At 42.5% G+C, this 20,765-nt stretch overlaps 1 protein-coding gene across 3 annotated transcripts in view; it reads left to right on the top strand.

The window, feature by feature from the left end:
- The window catches only part of MDH1B (malate dehydrogenase 1B), a 107,571-nt gene extending 103,043 nt beyond the window's left edge, over positions 1 to 4,528 (top strand). For all 3 annotated transcript variants that reach the window (XM_073633389.1, XM_073633391.1, XM_073633390.1), the window contains one exon: positions 4,167 to 4,528. In XM_073633389.1, coding sequence (XP_073489490.1) covers positions 4,167 to 4,258 — 92 coding nt within the window. In that variant the 3' untranslated portion in view covers positions 4,259 to 4,528. The remainder of the gene's footprint in view (positions 1 to 4,166) is intronic.
- Positions 4,529 to 20,765: the final 16,237 nt, after the last annotated feature.

Raw genomic sequence — 20,765 nt, 5'->3', positions numbered from 1 at the left:
TGCACTTGTGGGTCTTACTGTGCCACAATGTAAGATACAAATGGAGCTTCAATTTATGCCTAAAATTCACTTATGATATAAAATCGTACAACTGCACCAGTCCTGAGGAAGCTCAAGAATTACTGAATGCTCTGTAACTTCAAGCTTCAACAGAGAATGTGAGACCTATCCACGTGAATCCTCGCACAGGTCTCCTGGCAGATCCTTCAGTCTATGGACCCCCTTTAATCGCTTCCTGGAGAAATGGAAGCCCACCTATATGACTTTGCCATGATCAGTATATACGTGGGGACTAACCTGCTCCTTCTCCTTTCAAAGCTACTTTTTTAGGAGCCATTGCATCAGCATATGCATATGCTATATTGCTAATCAAATGCTACAGGACAATTATGATCACATTGCCCTGTGAGGCATGCTTAGTACTCTCTGGCTGCCTGTTATGTTATCATATCTCTTTTACTCAGCTTCTCATACTTATACAATATGTTGTCTTGGGGATCCCACTGAACTCCTATAGTCATTCCCTGGGAATTAGAGACTACTATCCTGCCTGATCTGCCAAACTTGCCCTGAGAGAGGGGCAAGTAGTTGCTCTTGGCCTAATTTTTTCACAGTTATTGAAAATTGTAAGGTTGTTTATGCTCTTGAATTTTTGCTTCAATGGAGCTAATATGGCTAAATGGAGCTAATATTTTACTGAAATCTGGCGTGCTTGTGCATGTTCTCACAATTGACCCTCTTTTCTTTTTCCACGCTTTAGTCGGCTGTAATGGTATGCTGCAGAGGGTAGGACAAGCATGTCCTTTACCATTTTTCATTTGTTAAGGTTATTGTTGCAAACGGCATCACGTACTACTTGCTGTTGAAACTTTATATGGTATTTGTGTATTATATATATTATGTTCATATTACTGCTTTAGTTTTACATTGTTACATGTCTGTTACCAGGAGGTCATCATTGAAATTTCAGCTTTCCTCTTCGCTCCTGCCTGGTTCAGCTAAATTAGAAGAAAGAAATGTCTAGGAGTGCCCTAGATGCACGTAGTTCCTCTGTACATTGATTATTATGTACAATTGTAGTTTAATCTCTTCCCAGCTCTAGTCTAGACCTTTTTTTTTTTCACCCACCCTATCTAACTTCTTCCTCTTATTTCATAACACTACTTCCCCATTCCTACTGTATCTTTAGACTAAGGCCATACCTAGCTACTTCTTCGACACCGCCGACCTCTGCATCTCGGCCGACTCAGGAACTGGCTGAATTTCCATCCATCTGTGGCTGCTCCACTCCTCTCAAACAGGACTGCTGGTACATTTTCATTCAGTAAGCACATGTAACCATGAAATGTGAGAGATGTGTCACCGGCGCAAAAATATATAAATCCTATGTAAAAAGTGTGTAAATATGCCTTTAAGTAGTGGATCTGCTGCAGTCATATATTCCCCACCAGCAATGTGAAGTAAACAATGTTGTAATAAAAAAGTGTAACTGCGCTGACCCTAAATGATATACATATCTTTCCACATAATTAAAGCAGTGAATATTATTATTAATAATACATAAACTCAATCAAGTGCATTATTAGTGAACTACGGTGATATAAGAATATGTTATTTTTTCTTAAAATATTAGTGAATAAATCAAAATTATGTGTTTAACAAAAAAAGACAGTCCCAGTATTCCTCTTCAAGAACTGGTTGTCCAAATCCTACATGCACAAATTCACATACGTGATTGGAAAAACTTTCACCAATTTGTGGAACACCACCACCTTCTAAAATGAACACTCACCAGAGATAAAATAAAGAGACGCCTTTTGGTTTATGCCTGGGTTAACCACTCCACTCATATGGATATATCTGGAGATTTCCAAACGGTATACCAATAATCACTCCATAAATCTCCACAATGATCTCAGGATCTCATAGAAAGCAAATAGCTATCATTGCGCAACATGTTATGCTTAATTCGATCAATAAAATAGATATAAAAAGTTCCCACTCACAAGTATGATGCCTATAGACTGGCACTGAGTCTTTCCAGCAATGCTTTTGGGGTTAGCAAGCGCCATTTCGTCTCCCGTGATTGGCCTGTGGTCCAAGCCTCGATCTGGTGCGGGTTAGGGCAGAAAGTGACGTTGGCATTACCCAGAAGCCTCTACGCATTTCACTTCCATAATGCGTCTTCAGGAATCTAACAAGGGGGCCCCCAGATCCCGACCCCCGATGTGAATAAGTATCGGGTACATTGTACCCCTACTCATTCACCAAACAAAGTGTCAACAAAAGTAAAAATGACAGTTATTAAAAAAACATAAAAAATGTCCCGCGATGTCCATTCATGTTCGATCACAGTGCTGAGGACCCGAGAAAAATATGAGGGCATATGGCCTGTTATGACTTTTAGGGGGACTCCATGCATTTTTTTTTTTTTTACATTTTGGTGCAAGGTTCCCCTTAATATTCATACCAGACCCAAAGGGCCTTGTAATGGACTGGGGGGGGGGGGGGACCCATGCTGTTTTTTCAATGCATTTTATCTATATTGCCGAGATCCGACAAATACATTACAGCTGCGAGCAGTTTTAAATGCCATTTTTTCCTTTTAGAAATGTCATTTTGTTGTGGTACTGTTATAAACACGGGAAAGATGCACTGCTTTACAGGCAGACTAAAGACACCCCCAGGCACGATATTTAAAGGAATATTTCATTTTTATTGTTTCACTTTAGGCATTGTTAAAATCACTGCTCCTGAAAAAACAGCCATTTTGAAACCTTTTTTTGCATTGATACATGTCCCCTGGCAGTAACATGCATATAAGCCTTAAAAATTAGCACTTTTAATTTTTCATGTTCGTGTCCCATAGACTTTAACTGTGTTCGCATACATTTTTGCCTGTTCACAAGTTTTGGTGCGAACCCATCTGGGGGTGGGGGGGGGGGCTGTTCAGCTCATCCATACTAGTATATATCAAAAGTCATATAGCAAGCAATGCAGGTATATTGAATAGTAACTCTTCCATGTAGACATATAGACAATTTTACATTGAACAATGTTTTATATTTTCACTTTACCTAATATAACTCCCTAATAAGAGAGGTAATGATCTTTTCTTTTCAAATATGCATGAACAACATTTATAAAAATAATGCTGAAAAAAAAACATGTATTCAATGCAATGGTTGAATTCAATGAAGATATGACTGATGATGCTGTGGGGCAGCTTAATTACATTCTAGTCATTTTTTCTTAATGATGCAGTAATCAGATTTATACTTCTTGCCACACTAGACCAAATGTCCTTTGACACTTCATTTCAGCACTAGTTGACAGTCTTCCCACTCTGTGACAGTACATGTAGATCCGACACCAAGAAGTGTTGGCTAGATTGTCACCCCAGATCAGTGGCGGCTGGTGGGTTCTTCTTTTGGGGGGGGGCGCAAACAAAAAACACCCCCCCGGCGGCGTGGCATGGCACTGAAATTCATTTGCTATGGTCACACAACTGAGTGGCCTCTGAGCGCAATGCTCTGCACTCCGAGGCCACCCTTTTTTGAAGCCTATTAGAGCCTATGGCTCTAATCAGGTGCTTGAAAAAAACACCCAACCCGCAATGAAATCCATGGTCTGGCGCCACTGATATGTAGATCAGGGGGCCGGAAGCATGGATAGGGGAGGCGGCGCCCGTTATGGACAGGCGCCACTGCCCCAGATAGATTATAACCCTAAATTGTGCTCTATTCTATCAACAAAAAATACACAAGCTGTGCAGGGGAAATACCCCTAAATATCATGTGAGACACCACTGGCAGTCAGGGTGTAATTCTAGAGTCTTTTATTATGCATAAGAATATGTTTCCTGGCAATCAACAGCATGATTTGTGAGTGACTGTGTGCCTACGCCTGCAGCCCAGTGTCCATATGCTAATGCCTGTGTTGGCCATGCAAATTTCCAGCCCTGTGTATAATGTGAATTAAGATGTTTATGGCTAGTATTAAAACAGGTAAAGAAGTCTACATTTTGGCACATGTAGTCATGAGTATAACCGTGACAGGTCCCTAAAACACAAATTTCCTGGTTATCGTAGGTATAGTCATGCCCTTGTATATAAAGTTTACCTTTATAACTAATATTATGTTTTTCTTATTCCAATCTCTTTTAGAATTAAATGTTTCATTAACTGATCTTGAAACTTCTTTAAATGAGCAAGAAAACTTGCAGTTCATTCAAGAGATGCAAGAGGAAACCAGCTGAACTGAAGTCTCCAAAGTGGATGTTGTTAATCATCCTTAAAAGTTTTGTAGATAACTTTATTTACCAATATGCTATGGTGTTAGAGTACAATTTTAATTTTACTCAACAAATGAAATGTTTCATTTTTTCTTGTTTTCAATGTCTGCTTTTTTATGTCAGTATCTGTAACTAAAATGATAACCTAATGTAAAAAGTGAACTGTACAAATCTTGTAGGTTAGCAAATTGTGCTTATTAATGCAATCTTAGGCAAATATTAAAATACTGCAAGAATATGTATTCTGAGTTTCCTGTCCTGTCATTGTCCAATGACAGATCATTTGATTTAAATCTGGTACAGTGGCAGGTAACATAGAGTTGCTTAAAGTGGATGTAAACCCGAAATTTTTTTTTTTTTTTTATCATACTGTAGAGTATAAGATTTCCTATCATTTGAGCCCAGTCTTGCCACAAAGAGTTAATCCATCTCTGAGCAATCCTCTTTTATTGTTCAGTGAGAAAAATCTTGACAAACTGAGAAAAACTTTTGTCAAATACTCCCCCTTGCTGTGAGTGACAGCCTAAGACACAGGCATTATTTTTTAATTCCCTCCCCCACTCCTTTCTTCAGCAGCTCTGCAAGGATTGGCTGTTCCACACCTCAGCATGATTTGGCATGCTGAAGTCATGTGGTTACTTTCCTGTCTTTTCACTGGATGTTAGAGATCATAGCAGAAGTTCAGTGTTAGAAATAAACAGGAGAAAATGCATATTGACAAGGAGAGTGTAGAGGTGGGCGGGGAGTCTACTGACATCACGACTCCACCCACCGAGCTCCAGACAACAGACCCGCCCACAGAATCTGTAGTTTTTCGGGTCTAATAACAGACAGAGGGGAGACATTTGACAGGTAAAGATACATGCAGGAGGCATGTATATCCTTATAGATAACCACTATGGCAGTAGTTTAGAAAGGATGAGAGTGGGTTTACATCCACTTTAAGCCCAGGTTCACACTGCTGCGGGATTGAAATTGTGCAAGTTCAGCTGAACTGAGAATTTTTAAAAGGTAAAAGTACATAAGCGATGAGTTAATAACAAAAAATAAAACACATTAGGTAGCCCAGTGCAAATAGAAATGAGTACAATACATTTCAGTAAAAAAGGTTGTTGAGCAACATTGATCAAAAAGACATAATCAGAATAGATCCACTGTCATGGTAATGCATAAGAAAAGAATGTATCCATAGGAAAAATACAAATGGTTATAGGGGAAAGTTTACATACATACCACAGAACTTGATCAGAGCTCAGCTGAAAGCTACTACATAAAGAGCCACTAGAGGGATTTTGAGATAACAAGGCACAAGTTAGTAAATTATAAGAGCAAGAAAGAAAAAGAAGATAGGGATGTACAGAAGATGGGAGGGTCGCTGACAGGAGTAATAGTAAGTAAGATTCTTAATGCGGTTGAATATCAACATCACTATACTGAGAGGTCATTGGGTCAGAATTCGACTGATAGAAACTAAAAACTTGGCTATTTTTAAATGATATACAAGGAAGCCAGGTATTAACAAATTGAGGGTAACGGCCATAAAGTTATGCCATTAATTCTTCCATTCTCATGAAACGGTTAAGCTCTTCAGTCCATTCAGGCATGGTCAGGAGGTCATGGATATCCAGTATTTCGGTATGACTGAACTGGCAACAATAAGAAAAATACATAGACCTTTTTTGACTGTAGAAAGTGATGCTGGTATCTTGATCAAAAGTGCTATCTAAGGTGTTTTTGGAACCAAGATGGATGTAACAGTGATATGTATGCTAAAACCTTCATCCCAAAAAGACAGTATCATATGACAGTCCTATTGAATATTGCTCATGGAATCCCAATGAGATAGGCATCGCCAACAATGGCTGGGGATGGTAGGATATATTTCTGTAAAATGTGGGGACAATAATAGCATCTAGTGAGTATTTTATAATTGGGTTCATGAACTGAACTCTCCACGGATAATTTATGTGTCAGTACAGTATATAGATTTCCTCTTTAAAACCAACCCCAAGGTCTCCCTGCCCTATTCAGAAAAGGACTTGGGAGGGTCAGGACAAGTTGCAGAAAGAAGTAAGTTGTAAATGAATGATAAGGTGTGGGAAGGGGCTTTGTTTTGTACACACAAGGTATTAAATAGGAGAAAAGGGCAGAGAATGTTTCCACAACATTAAAGGGAGATGAAGCAGTCCCAAATGTGAAAATAAAGCATTCTGTCAAGGTTGCTCTGCAAAACATCTCTAAATTGCAACAGAGGCATGAGGCCAGTTGTATTCAATAATTGAAATATATGTAGCTTCCTGGAGTGGGAAATGAACAAGGAGTTGTTATAAGGCAGAGTTTGGGAGAATTGTGGATTGCCCAAGACAGGGATCATGGGACCTATGTAGGATGAGATGTGAGCACAGTAACCAGTCCCATATTTTAAGAAGGACAGTAGTGTATTTAGGTTTTGTGCTGCCCTAGGCCTGACTAAACTCATGTACCCCCTAATTTAAATATGACACACCCCTTACTGTCAAGGCCACACCCCTTGCTGTTTAAGACCTGCCCTGAATTTTTCGAGTGGGGACACTAGTTCTGAGGGCCGGGGGGGGGGGGGCAATGGATTCCCTTAATTTGCATAGATTTCCTCTCACTTCCTGTTTGGCTATGGAGCAGGAAGTGAAGGGAAATCTCTGCAATGGGACAGGGATGGTAAAAAATAAACTGACAGGAGTTATAACCCTCCCTTACTCTATCCAAAATGAAAAAAAAAGAAGTGTTGCCTATAGTTCTACTTTAAGCACAAATTTCTGATAATTTTACGGAGAGGACTAAGAAGATATAACCATGCCAATAGTGTAGCAGAAAACATAGCACAGTGAGGAAGGTTTGTGGTCCAGGATGATAGGACAGTCAAAATTAGAAGCGCCACCCCCCCACAGTTGCGGAATGCCGGACGCCCGCATACCGGAAGCAGTACGGCCGCTTTATGGGGGCGCTAGACTAATTTGCCTCTCAGCCCAGTCCACCCCATAAGACTGGCGCTACACTAACGGCGTAGCGCAAGCCGGCGGGGACTCTTTCCGTGCTGCCCCCCCTGCAAAGTGCTGCTCTAGGCCTGGGCCTTGTCGGCCTAGGCCAGGATACAGCATTGAAGAAGGACAGAGGCACAGGGGGGAAGTGATCGCGAGGGATCGCTGTCTGTTGGAGATAGCCAAGGAAGTGATGCTAAAGGGTGTTGTGTCAGCTCAGATTTAATTTGGGTCAATTACTAACTGAGAGGATGGTATATTAATTCTAAAGCCTCGTACACACGATCAGATTTTCAGACAACTGTTCGTCTGTCATCTGTTGCATGCTAAGATCATGTCGAAAGTGAAGAGGGTACTTACCATCCGAAAATCCTAGTAGGACAGAATACAACTTCAGAAGTGATGTAATGTGTTAAATAGTTTTGTATGTATTCTTTCGTTTCTGAGCATGCGTAGTCTTGCTCTTACGATTTTTTTCGTACGAAAACCGTACTAATGATACGAAAATCGGATGTTGTGTTCACATCCGACAAAAAATTTATAGTCTGCACATCCAGCTTTTGTTGGCCGAAAAACTGGAATCGGCTGTCAAAAGCACCAACATAACGATCCAAAAATCGGCAGATCGTTCGTCGAACGAAATCTTACTTACGATTTTCGTATCGTGTGTATGAGCCTTTACAATCTAGTTAGAGAGGCTTTGTAATTGAGCTCCAAATGAGGGAGTCCTGTGTGACCTAAGTGTTTAGGGTTGGTCAGTATATCATTTCATAATTGTAGGGGTGTTTTGAGGGTACAGAAAAAGGACTGCGGGAGCTCGATGGACACGGTCTGAACAATGTAAAGAATAGGAGACAACACATCCCTTTTACTGTGTACAGGGCTATTCTTCTGAACCAGGAATGATTTTGCTAAGGCAGGCCATACACGTAGCAAATTTATTTTCTGCAGCCACAGGTTACAGGAAAGAAATGTGCACAATTCCTCCATTAACACAGACAGTGCTGACAGGGGAATTCCTCCTGCCGAGCAATTGTCTGTTCCCCGCGGGGGGGGGTCGATCAGGGGAAGCTGTCTCTGCTGGGAGAAGACAGTGATTATCGCTAGCAGCTATAGTAGCCGCTAGCAATAATGTCAACAGAATCCGTCAGGCTGGTTGTACCCAAGTTGATTGATCAATTAACTTGGTACATTCAGCCTGCCCAATAATGGTTCGAATCTTGGCCGGTTCAGCAGGGACCAGCCGAGATTCGACCTGTTATTGGGCAGGCTGAATGTACCAAGTTAATTGATCGATCATCTTGGGTACAACCACCCAGCTGGATTCTCTTGTGATTATTCGAACCGTTATTGGGCAGGCTGAATGTACCAAGTTAATTGATTGATCAACTTGGGTACAACCATCCTGCCGGATTCTCTTGCGATTATTGCTAGGGGCTACTATAGAGATTCGAACCATGTATGGCCGGCCTTAGATCAGTCCCTCAATTTAGTAGACACCATAGAGAGTGAGGGTGTATAGTTAAGATGGTAAAGAGGGTGCAGGCTAAAGGAACTTTGGACACCAAGGTACTTAATAGAAGTGGGTTGCCAGGAGAAGGGAAAAGAGTGAAGTCTAGATACAACATGATCCTTAAACATGATGTTCAGGGCTTCAGATTTGTGTACACCAATTTTAAAATTGCTAAAACAACTGAATGCCCTAAATTCCCTATTTAGGGCTGGGAACGCAATATCAGGGTCAGATATACAGTTGTGCTCAAAAGTTTACATACCCTGGCAGAATTTATAATTTCTTGGCCATTTTTCAGAGAATGTGAATGATTACTCAAAAACTTTTCTTTCACTCATGGTTAGTGTTTGGCTGAAGCCATTTATTATCAATCAACTGTGTTTACACTTTTTAAATCATAATGACAACACAAACTACCCAAATGACCATGATCAAAAGTTTACATACCCTGGTGATTTTGGCCCAATAACATGCACACAAGTTGACACAAAGGGGTTTGAATGGCTATTAAAGGTAACCATCCTCACCTGTGATCTGTTTGCTTGTAATTAGTGTGTGTGTATAAAATGTCAAGGAGTTTTTTGACTCCTGACAGACCCTTGCATCTTTCATCCAGTGCTGCACTGACTTTTCTGGATTCTGAGTCATGGGGAAAGCAAAAGACTTGTCAAAGGATCTGCGGGAAAATGTAGTTGAACTGTATAAAACAGGAAATGGATATAAAAAGATATCCAATGAATTGAGAATACCAAACAGCAGTGTTCAAACTCTAATCAAGAAGTGGAAAATGAGGGGTTCTGCTGAAACCAAACCATGGTCAGGTAGACCAACTAAAATTTCAGCCACAACTGCCAGGAAAATTGTTCGGGATGCAAAGAAAAACCCATAAATAACTTCAGGTGAAATACAGGACTCTCTGAAAACATGTGGTGTGGCTGTTTCAAGATGCACAATAAAGAGACACTTGAAGAAAGATGGGCTGCATGGTCGAGTCGCCAGAAAAAAGCCATTACTACGCAAATGCCACAAAGTATCCCGCTTACAGTATGCCAAACAGCACAGAGACAAGCCTCAAACCTTCTGGCACAAAGTAATTTGGAGTGATGAGACCAAAATTGAGCTTTTTGGCCACAACCATTAACACTTCATTTGGAGAGTCAACAAGGCCTATGATGAAAGGTACACAATTCCATTCCTACTGTGAAAAACATGGAGGTGGATCGCTGATGTTTTGGGGATGTATGAGCTACAAAGGCACCGGAAATTTGGCCAAAATTGATGGCAAGATGAATGCAGTATGTTATCAAAAATACTGAAGGAACATTTGCATTTATAAGCCAGGAAGCTGGGCATGGGACGTACTTGGACATTCCAACATGACAATGATCCAAACACAAGGCCAAGTCGACCTGTCATTGGCTACAGTAGAATAAAGTGAAGGTTCTGGAGTGGCCCTCTCAATCTCCTGACCTCAATACCATTGAGCCACTCTGGGGAGCAGTTCATGCAAGACGGCCCAAGAATTTACAGGAACTGGAGGCTTTTTGCCAAGAGGAATGGGCAGCTTTACCATCTGAGAAGATAACCTCATCCACAAATACCACAAAATACTACAAGCTGTCATTGATGTTAAAGGGGGCAATACACGGTATTAAGGACTGGGTATGTAAACTTTTGATCAGGGTCATTTGGGTAGTTTCTGTTGTGATTATGATTTAAAAAGAGTAAACACAGTTGATTGATAATAAATGGCTTCAGCCAAACACTAACCATGAGTGAAAGAAAAGTTTTTGTGTTATCATTCATATTCTCTGAAAAATTGCCAAGAAATCATAAATCAGCATAGAGGCCTAGCTTGTATTCACTATTGCCAATAGTCTGTATGGAGTCTGAAAATATACAGTTAACCCTGATTCTGGCAGAAGGGCAATATATAGGGCCATCATTTTCAAAAGTAGGATGGGCTGTAGACCAATTTGTAAGAGAGTAGAGGATAGAAAACTCCAGGATACGTGATTGAATGCATTCTCTGTGTCTATAGTAAGCATACAAAACAGCCTATGATGCTTCCCGGTGTAGTCTATCAATGTAAGAGATTTGATAGTGTTCTCCCTAGTTTCTCTATTAGGTACAAATCCTGCTTGATCTAACTGAATTAAAAAAGTTAAATGAGTTTGGAGATGGTTGGTTATCGCCTTTGCATACATTTTTAAATTGACATTTATCAATGAGATGAGCCTATACCTGGAATAGGACGATGGATCTTTACTGCTTTTTGGTAGTACTGTACTATAGGCTCCTAAGAATTGCCTAGGAAATGGGCACATGTCTGAAAGTTAAACATTTTTTCCATTAGTGGTACAATCAAGTCAGAAAAGTGGGAGTAAAAAAGAGAGGCGTAGACGTTTGGTCCAGGGCTTTAACTTGAGGGAAGAGATTGAATAACAAGTTCAAACTCCAGAATGGTAAACAGTATAAACAGAGGTGTAATTGCTTCATTTGAGAGGGATGAAAGAGCAGTAGAACGATTATATCGTTCAAGAGAAATGGAAGGTATTGATGGGGTGGAAACAGGCGATGGGGGGGAGGGGGGGTATGTTAGAAAGTGAGGAGTAGTAAGATTGAAAGGCTTTAGCAATAGCTTCGGAGGGGCGTACTAATCCTTGGGAGGGGCAGTAGATTTTTAAGATAAACGTTTGGGATTGCTTAAAGGATAAGTTCACTTTTTAAAAAAAATAAATAAATAAATGTACATTTTTTTGCAGGTAAAACAAGTGCATATATTATTTTTTTGTAGTAGGAGCCTAGAAAGCATTGCACCAGCAATCAGCAGATCGCTGATGCCATGTAGGTCTCCTGCACACTGTCCCGATATGGGCTTACCCGTACATCCCCTACGGGTAAGCCAATACTTCCTGACAGGAAGATTTTATGAACTACCACAGCGCTCCACAGCACCATGGTAGTTCATTGAGAACTACAAGCTGACAGCTGCTTGTAGTTCATTCAGACACAGAGCTGTGTGTCTCAATGACATGGCCTTGTGGTCGAAAGTTTAATAGTTTTGAATAACAATTTGCCTCTTTTGTTTCAAAATTCATATGGATGTCGGTGAGAAAAGTCCACGTGTCGATTAAATGATTGATCTATGTAGTTCTGAGTGTTTAGATAGTAAAGGTTGAAGGGTGAGAGGGAGATTGCTCATGAGTCTGTTCAAGGGTCTGAATAACATTAAGACAAGTCATTATCACAATGGCTTTAGCCTTTTTCACACAGTAGGCATGCTTAATAAAGATCCGTCTGAGAATGCATTTAGAGCTGCATGGGAGTGGGGTCATTAGCATGAGTGCTTTGAAAATCCTGTTTGGGTTTCTCAACATCCAACTGTACTAAAGTATATCATGGTAATGTTTCCTTCAGATGCCAGGATGCAAGTCTTTTAGAAGTGCTAGGTACCATGAAGAATATAAAGTAAACACGGGGAAGTGATCAGACCAAAGGCGAGAGCCTATATGTGCCAAAGGGTTTCATCTAAAAATATGGCGAGATACGAATAAATGATCAATATGACTGTAGGATGCATGGGAAGCAGTGTAGAATGTAAAGTATAGTCTTCAGCTGTGGGGTGGAGTAGGAGCCACAGAACTACCACTAGCAGATCATATAATCTGCAGTTAATAGAGCGATCAGCTAGAAAAGGGGTCTAGTTATTCTCCAAGGAGTAATCTAACGTAGGTTCAAAGATGAAGTTGAGATTAGCCCTAATAATAAGCTGCTTTTAGTAAAAAGTTCTAACTTAACTTAGACCCCTTTCACACAGCCGACACCCGGGCGTCAGCGGTAAAGCGGCACTTTTTGTAGTGCCCCTTTACCATCGTTTTAGTGGCGCTATTTGGCCGCTAGTGGGGGGTTTTAACCCCCGGCTAGCGGTCAAAAAGGGTTTAAATCCGCCCGCAAAACGCCGCTGGAGCGGCGTTTTGTCGGCTGTATCACAGTGCTGTTCCATTGATTTCAATGGGGAGCAGCGGTGGAGGAGCGGTGAGTTCACCGCTCCAAAGAAGCTGCTGGCAGGACTTTTTCTGACGCCCTGCCAGCACACCACTCCAGTGTGAAAACCCTCTGGCTTTCACACTGGAGTGCATGGAGCAGCTGTTTTAGGGTGGTTTGCAGGCCCTATCTTTAACGCTATAGCGCCTGCAAAACTTTCCAGTGTGAAAGGGGTCTAAAGTAAGTTAAAATGCTTTCTTTTGGCCTTTCTTGGGAAGGTATACATTTGCCAAAGTGAAAGGTTTGTTGCCCCTGAGAGATATCTAGTGAGACAAGAAATTTCAGTCTGGGCTTCAGCAGAAGTTGAGCTGAGGGCCTGGAGGTGATTGCTTAAGAGGATTTTGCTACAGATTGGGCCTTAGAAGGAGCTAGTGTCATGCTTACCCGTAATGCAGGTGGCCAGACACTATAGCTGGCTTCTGTGTTCATCACCAATAGCAGGTTGCCACCAGAACTTTTACACAATGCTATAGTGCCTGGCCACCATGCCAGAGTAGGCACGAACTGAGCAAAGCAAACAGGTACAGTACTTGCGGTTGGCAGACAGGCAGAGAGGTTCAATGACAATCCAGGTAAAAAGCAGGTAGAGATCAAAGAATAGTTGTTATCTGGTCCGAGGTCATACACAGGGAAATCCAATCTAGACAGGGACACACTCTATCACAAGCATGGGACTGAAGATTTGGCTGGCTTAATTCACATCTGGTCACCACCCAGAGACTGGCCACATTAATCACCTTGCAGGTGGACAGACAGACAAGGAGAATGCCATAGGCAAAACCAGGCTGCTGGAACCAGCTGCAATGATGGAGCAAGAGCGTATACTCTCCTGATATTACCCCTCCCCCTCTGAGGAGGGCCCCCCTAAACCCTTAGAGACAAGCTGGACATCCAGGTCAGGACCATCAGGCTGGGCAAAGGTCAGGGGATCAGAGCGGTCAGGTTGGTTAGCAGATGACATGTCACTGGAGTCAAGCTGGATAGCTGGAACACAAGCTAGATGCAGACTGGCTAGAAGAAAAGGTTGAAACCCCCACCTGGCCGAATAAGGATGTCTAACCAAAGGATGGATGGAACATCTTAGACAGGCTTGATCAGATGTAGTTTCAGTAGGGTGAGGCCAGGTCCAGAATTTGAAAAAGCAGGAGGCTCAATTGGCATGGGCTGAACCGGAATAACTCATGCAGAGACAGACTGGACCGGCATTGGCAGGTGTAGACACAGACTGGACCACATTACCAGGTGTAGAGGCAGTAGAACTTGAGGACAAGTTAGCCTGGTTGTGTGTCCAAAGGTGTTTATTTACAGGCAAACATAGGGGTAATTCAGAGGGCTTGACTTCTGAGGGCTTAGAACGAGCACAGGTTTTGCAAGCTTTTACATAGAAAGAGCAGTGCTTATGGAGAGAGGGCCACCAAAGCCTGCAGGAAAGGAAACTAAAGAAAATGTTTTGGTAATTCCTGGGTGCCTGGCCGTCTTAGCGTCACATGCTTTTGAAAGCACTTTATGCTTAAGGTGGAAGGGAACAAAAGGCTTTCCAGGGGGTAGATTGGGTGGAAAATAAGACTGAGCCTTTAAAATAGAGTCCAAATGGTTAGGAGAAAAGGCCCCCATTACTTGTGCTAGAGATAAGATATTATGAAACTTAGATAAAGTTTCCAAACAGGGCTCAAGGCTACGAGACAGTGGGTAAGTTTGGCCTCTGGGAGGAAAATATTCCAATTGTGGCAATTGGCTGGAGAGGTGGCCTGTAGAAAATTCAATAAGCTTGTCAGTGTTGTTTGCTACAACAAAGTCACATAAAAGCAAATGGTTTTTCAAGTCACACTTGGGAAAATTGATCAAGATCCGAATACAACTGTAATAAAGGCACATGACTGGTACTGACCACAAAAGCGTTACACATGGGCAACTGGTCAGCAGTTTTAATGCAGTTCTGGATGCAGGTCTGGGACCAGGACCTAATCTCCCCTGTAGCTCAATCTATATATGGTGATGGAGCTTCTAAGCCAAGGATAACCTAAGATAAGGGGATATGCAGGAGATGTTATCAAATTGAAGCTGATCGTCTCCCTATGAAATTCCCCAGTGGTCAAAGTAATAGGTACAGTGCATAAGGTGGCAAGGGCCATGGATAAGGAGAGTTATCAACAGCTAAGACTAATAAAGCTAATCTGCAGACATTGCTAGCGGCACCAGAATCTATGAAAGCTGAGAGGTTAATGGGAAAACTTGACAGAACTAACTTGTGCAGGAACAAATAGTTTACTTTGGGGGGAACCTGGCACTGTATAGTCTAAAGAAGCAGACCCCACCTGCATTAGACTCTTGGCATTTCCTGGCTTATTATGGCAGCTGGCGACAAAGTGGCTGAGATCTCAGTAAAGTCTGATGGAGAAGAAGTGGGCAGCATACTAGGGGGCAAAGAAACAAACCTCTCTGTGCCTTTCCTGTAAACACCTGTCTATAAGGATGGCTACTTGCATGGCTTAATTCAACGACTTAGGTTCAGGGTAGTGAACTAAAGAGTCTTTGATGGAGTCTGATAAGCCTAACCTGAACTGGCTTCTTAGAGCTGGGTCATTCCACCCTGAGTCAGGTGAACAGTGATTGAATACAGAACAGAATTGTTCAGCGGTGCTCTTATCCTGGCGTAATGACCTAAGGTTAGTTTCAGCTGAGTGGACATGGTCAGGATCATCACAGAGTAAACCTAGGGCCTTGAAAAAAGCTTCAACTGACCCTTGGGCTGGATCGTCTGCGGGGAGACTAAAAGCGCAAGACTGGGGGTTCCCCTGCAATAATCAGCTCAACCCACTGTGCTTTAGAACCAGAAAAACATGGCTTAAAGTTATTGTGAAGGTAAATTTAAAAAAAAATTAAAAATAACAAACATGTCTATACTTACATGTTCTATGCAATGGAACTGTACAGAGCGGCCACGAACCTCCTCTTTTCGGGTACCCCGCCAACGCTCCTGGCCCCTCCCCTCTGTCCAGTGCCCTTATGGGAAGCTACTTCTCATGCATGCTCGCACCCGAGCCCTGCTGCTGCGTCCATTGACACAGATGGCCTCGCCCCCTGCTCCCTCGTCACTGGCTTTGATTTACAAACACTTTAAGCTTAAAGTATAATATACAACTGTTTTTAAAGTTCGAAAAGATATGGGGGTCACCAGAAAAACAGTCAGGTGGGTTAACCTTGGGCCCTGGCTCCTGTGTTACTGCTGGAGGTGCATTTACACGCAGACATTTCCTGAACTTAGGGTGTCAGTTTGCAAACCTCCTCAGCAAATAAACAAAGCTGTGTCCATCTGCACATAAATATTTTTTGTTAAAGGCTTGTGATAATGTCACACTTACCCATAAAGCAGGTGGTCAGACACTATAGCTGGCTCCTATGTTTTTCACTTATCCCCATAAGGCAAGCAGGCCTACCGTTACTCGGTTGCCCGCAGGACTTATACACAATGCTATAGTGCCTGGCCACCACACCAGGGCAGGCGCAAACTGAGCAAAGCAAACAGGAACTTGCGGTTGGCAGACAGGCAGATTGGTTCAATGATAGTCCAGGTAAAAGGCAGGCAGAGTTCAGAGAATAGTTGTTATCTGATCTGAGGTCATACACAGGGAAATCCAATCTAGCAGAGCAGGACAGACAGACAGGGAGCTGGATCGGATATTACACACATTATCACACTTTATCAAAAACATGAGGCTGAAGGTTTGGTTGGCTTAAATCAGGTCTGGTCTTCACCCAGAGACTGGCTACATTGATCACCTTGCAGGTGGAAAGACAGAGAAGGAGAATGCCATAGCCAAAATCAGGATGCTTAAACCAGCAGCTATAACGGAGCTGAAGAGCATATGTTCCTGTAAGCTAGCTGGGCTGAGGGCCTTGGGAGACTGATGAAGGATTACTTGTGGGAAGGTGCTTTTTTTTATCTCCCTTGTGGAGGAACTGCCAGTGCATGATGGATGGCGATCAGCTCCTGGGACAGTGTGAATAGACTGAGAACTTTCTCAGTGGAAGGGTGTGATTTGGATGCCTGATGAGATTAGACTGTCATAGAGAGTACTCACACCACTTGTAAGGAGACCAAAAGAGGGACTGTCTCAGCAGGATTGAAAGAGATAGATCATCAGCAACCTCTATCCCTGTCTCACTTGACCTGGACTTTTACTGAATCAGGGCTCATGTTTGGAGACTCAAGGTAATCTGTTGTCTGCTGGGAACTGTTGTGCTTTCTTCAAGGGCTTCAACTTTGCTGGCCATTGTGTTATATTCCATTGATCATTAGCCAGTGGGATAAAACTGGGACTGTATACTGTGTACTGCGTTCTATGGTTCCCAGTCTGTGAAGAATCTTTCAGGAGTATGGCTATTATGATGAGCAAAGCCTGGACCCTTAGTAGGCCAGGTAAAACAGGGTTTCTCTATATATGCGGGTTTTTGATAGCATCAGCAGTGTGTAGCACACTATGTGGTTTTATGTAAAGTGGAATTGGGTATTATTGGTTTTATTGTGGTAACCCCTGCCATTTTGTCTAACAGGTTTTGGCACAAGCAAATAAAATTAGCAGGTTTTCTCCTCCTGTCTAAACCCTCAGGAGGATAAAGTAACTGCACCACTACTCCCAAATGATGCCTTCTTACCTGCCTTTTCCAACGAAAGCACACATAGCATGTTTGCTTCACTCTTACTGCCATCTTCTAAAGAGACACAGCCACAGGAACACGGTCAGCACTTGGATTATAGCAGCACCATTTTGTGAGTACCCCACTGGGGATTCCCTCAGTTAGCAATAGCAATCACAGGTGCAAGGGAATTGCGACAAAAGGGAAAAGCAGCATGCATTACACAGACAGTCTACAGGGTTATATAGCTGTTTGTATGTAGAAATGTATTTATATGACACTGGTCTCCTTATCCGAACCGGGCTCCCTCTGCACCATATGCATACTTCCCAACTTTAGAACTTGAGAATGAGGGACACTTGAGGGTGGAGCTAACCAGCAGCAAGCTCCGTGCACTGCGCTGCCAAAAAGTGGGTGTGGCCAGACTGATAAAATGTGAGGGGCTTAAGAGGTTTCCTTGCTCCTACAAAATATACTTGCTGCGCCACAAGCAAGAGTTTCATAGACACATATAAACCTCAGCAAGAACATGTGCTGTGAATACATATTATTTCAAAAAGTGCATGTACTCTTATAAAGCAAATATTTTTTATGTATATTATATTGAATGCACTTACATGTACTGTAGTGGTGTCACAGATAAAACATTCCGTGTTGACAGCATATGTTCTTTGCAATGTCATAGATGCACTTGTGTGTTTCCTGAAGAAAGAATTTATCTGAAACGTCGGGTGAAGGATCACATCACACCGTGTGCTCTAATTTTGGTGTCCTCTATACAGATTTGTATACATTCCAAAACAGTTATTGCTTGTCTTAGGCCCCTTTCACACTGGGGCGTCTGCGCCGTCGGCGGCAAATTATCCCTCCCCCTCCAAATTCCCATTCCCAGCACAAATCCTCTTGCCCTTGCCCTCTTGCCCCTACTACCCCTCCTCCTCACCAAATCCCCCAATTACCCCCTTTTAGTACAAATCCTCTTCCACCCCCCCCCCCCTCTCAAATAATCTGCACAGCACAAATACTCCTCATCACTCACATACTCACCAATCCCTCCTTGTAGCACAAATTCTCTTATCCCCCGCCCCCTACCACCACCTAAATCCTGCCTCCTGACACAAATCCCCCCTCCCAGCAACCCCCCCCCCCCAAACTCTTCTTCTAGCATATATCCTCTTAATTTATCCCACCCCCCCAATCCCACCTACAAGCACCCCCCCTCCCCATCCCTCCAAATACAAATGTTCCTGCCTCCAAAGCACACCTGGAGCGAGGGAAGTTGTTTGCATTGCCATATTGGATGTGCAATCTGGCTTACTAGGAGATGACGTAGCAAAACTGTTATTGCCAAGGGGCGAGGTATATTTGTGGCACGTTTGCCTTTTGTCATACCTGCAAAAAGCGGGAGACAACCATACAGTCAGTGGGCTGTTGCAGGGTGTGCGGACAGATAGACGTGTTGTAGAGTTTGGGAAGCCCTCACTGCTTTGTGGAGCCCTGAGAGTGCAGCTGCAGGAGTGCAGGGGAGAAGACATTCTCAGCAACTTGAAGGCAGTGGGGTCAGGAAACGCAGTGGCAGAGCAGGAGCTCTGAAAATATTTCAAAAGCATAAACCGCGTGTTAAAATAAGGAATTCTAGTAGCCAGCACAGCCGAAGACAAACAGCACAAATACCTAAAAAAAAGAAAAAATGCAGCACTTAAATGTACTAAACAAGTATTAAAGTGTATAACCAACAATACTTAAAAAACAAATGTGATAAAGTCCACCACGTGAGTATGTAGTATAATAACGGTGTAAACCCAAAAAGGGCCTAGGTATTATTGAACAATGTCAATGGATTAACATTTCTGAGACATCATTAGGGAAGATGACATCAATGGAAACATGTTGAAAAGGAAATCTTGTGAAGAGACTGCGACCAATTGCATGAAGGCTTACCGGAAATATTGGACTTAAAGGGGCATATAGCTCTTAAGTCAAACAGGCCTGTGGTGATGAACACCATATGGGATATAATACCATCAGAGATCTAGATAACCACGATCACAGCAAAAACTTTGAACGGTACTGGTCAACAGTGTGTTCCCAATGGACGAGCAGATATGGTTCAGATGGAGAGAAGGATGGCCAGAGGAAATTCACAAGCTCACACGATGAAACCAAAAATTGAAAAGAAGGTTTCACATAGTTCTGCTATCACCACTGCGCCTTTCCATGTCCTTTATAGCCTTTGATTGCATCTGAAATGTGAGCGTTCAATTTTTATCTTTTTTTTAGTAAAACAATTCTAAAAACGTTAATCACACTATGTGGAACCTTCTTTTCAATTTTTGGTTTCATCGTGTGACCTTGTGAATCTCCTCTGGCCATCCTTCTCTCCATCTGAACCATATCTTTTTGTCCATTGGGAACACACTGTTGACCAGTACCATTCAAAGTTTTTGCTGTGATCGTGGTTATCTGGATCCCTGATGGTATTATATCCCATATGGTGTTCATCACCACAGGCCTGTTTGACGTAAGAGGTATATGCCCCTTTAAGTCCAATATTTTCGGGTATGCCTTCATGCAGTTGGTGGCGGTCTCTTCTCAAGATTTCCTTTTCAACATGTTTCCATTGATGTAATCTGTCCTAATGATGTCTCAGAAATGTTAATCCATTGACATTGTCCAATAATACCTAGGCCCTTTTTTTGGGTTTACACTGTTATTATACTACATTATCACATTATTATCACATTTGTTTTTTAAGTATTGTTGGTTATACACTTTAATACTTGTTTAGTACATTTAAGTGCTGCATTTTTTCTTTTTTTAGAGCAGGAGGTCTGGACAGATAGAGATCAGTACTGCTCTTCAACTCATTATCTAAAGGGAGGAGTCCAAGAGAGAAGACCGTTGCATGCATATGTGAACAGCAGGACTGACAGAAGCAGTGGCAGGGTGGCAGCCTGGAGAGGACAGGGAGTGGTTGTGAGCTGCCTCCACTGCAAATCAGCTCAGGAGAGGACCAGAATAAAAGTCACTAGGCCGCATGTGGGGCAGGAGCATGGAGCTGATGTCGGATCTGCTACTGCAGCAAAGCAGGGAGCCGCGGCTGTGGGTTTATGTACTCTGCAGCTTGAGTGAGAGAGCCGGAGAGGTGTGGGGAGCCGCAGTGGAGAGGCTGACAGTCCAGGGAGGTGACGGCTGTCCCAGTGCAGGTGGATCAGTGGAATTTACTTACAGCTCCTGAACTTCTGAAAGGGTGGCTGGG

This window comes from Aquarana catesbeiana, linkage group LG06 (assembly GCF_042186555.1).
Source record: "Aquarana catesbeiana isolate 2022-GZ linkage group LG06, ASM4218655v1, whole genome shotgun sequence".
Classification (NCBI taxonomy): Eukaryota; Metazoa; Chordata; class Amphibia; order Anura; family Ranidae; genus Aquarana; species Aquarana catesbeiana.
This window is presented reverse-complemented; position numbering and strand designations above follow the sequence as displayed.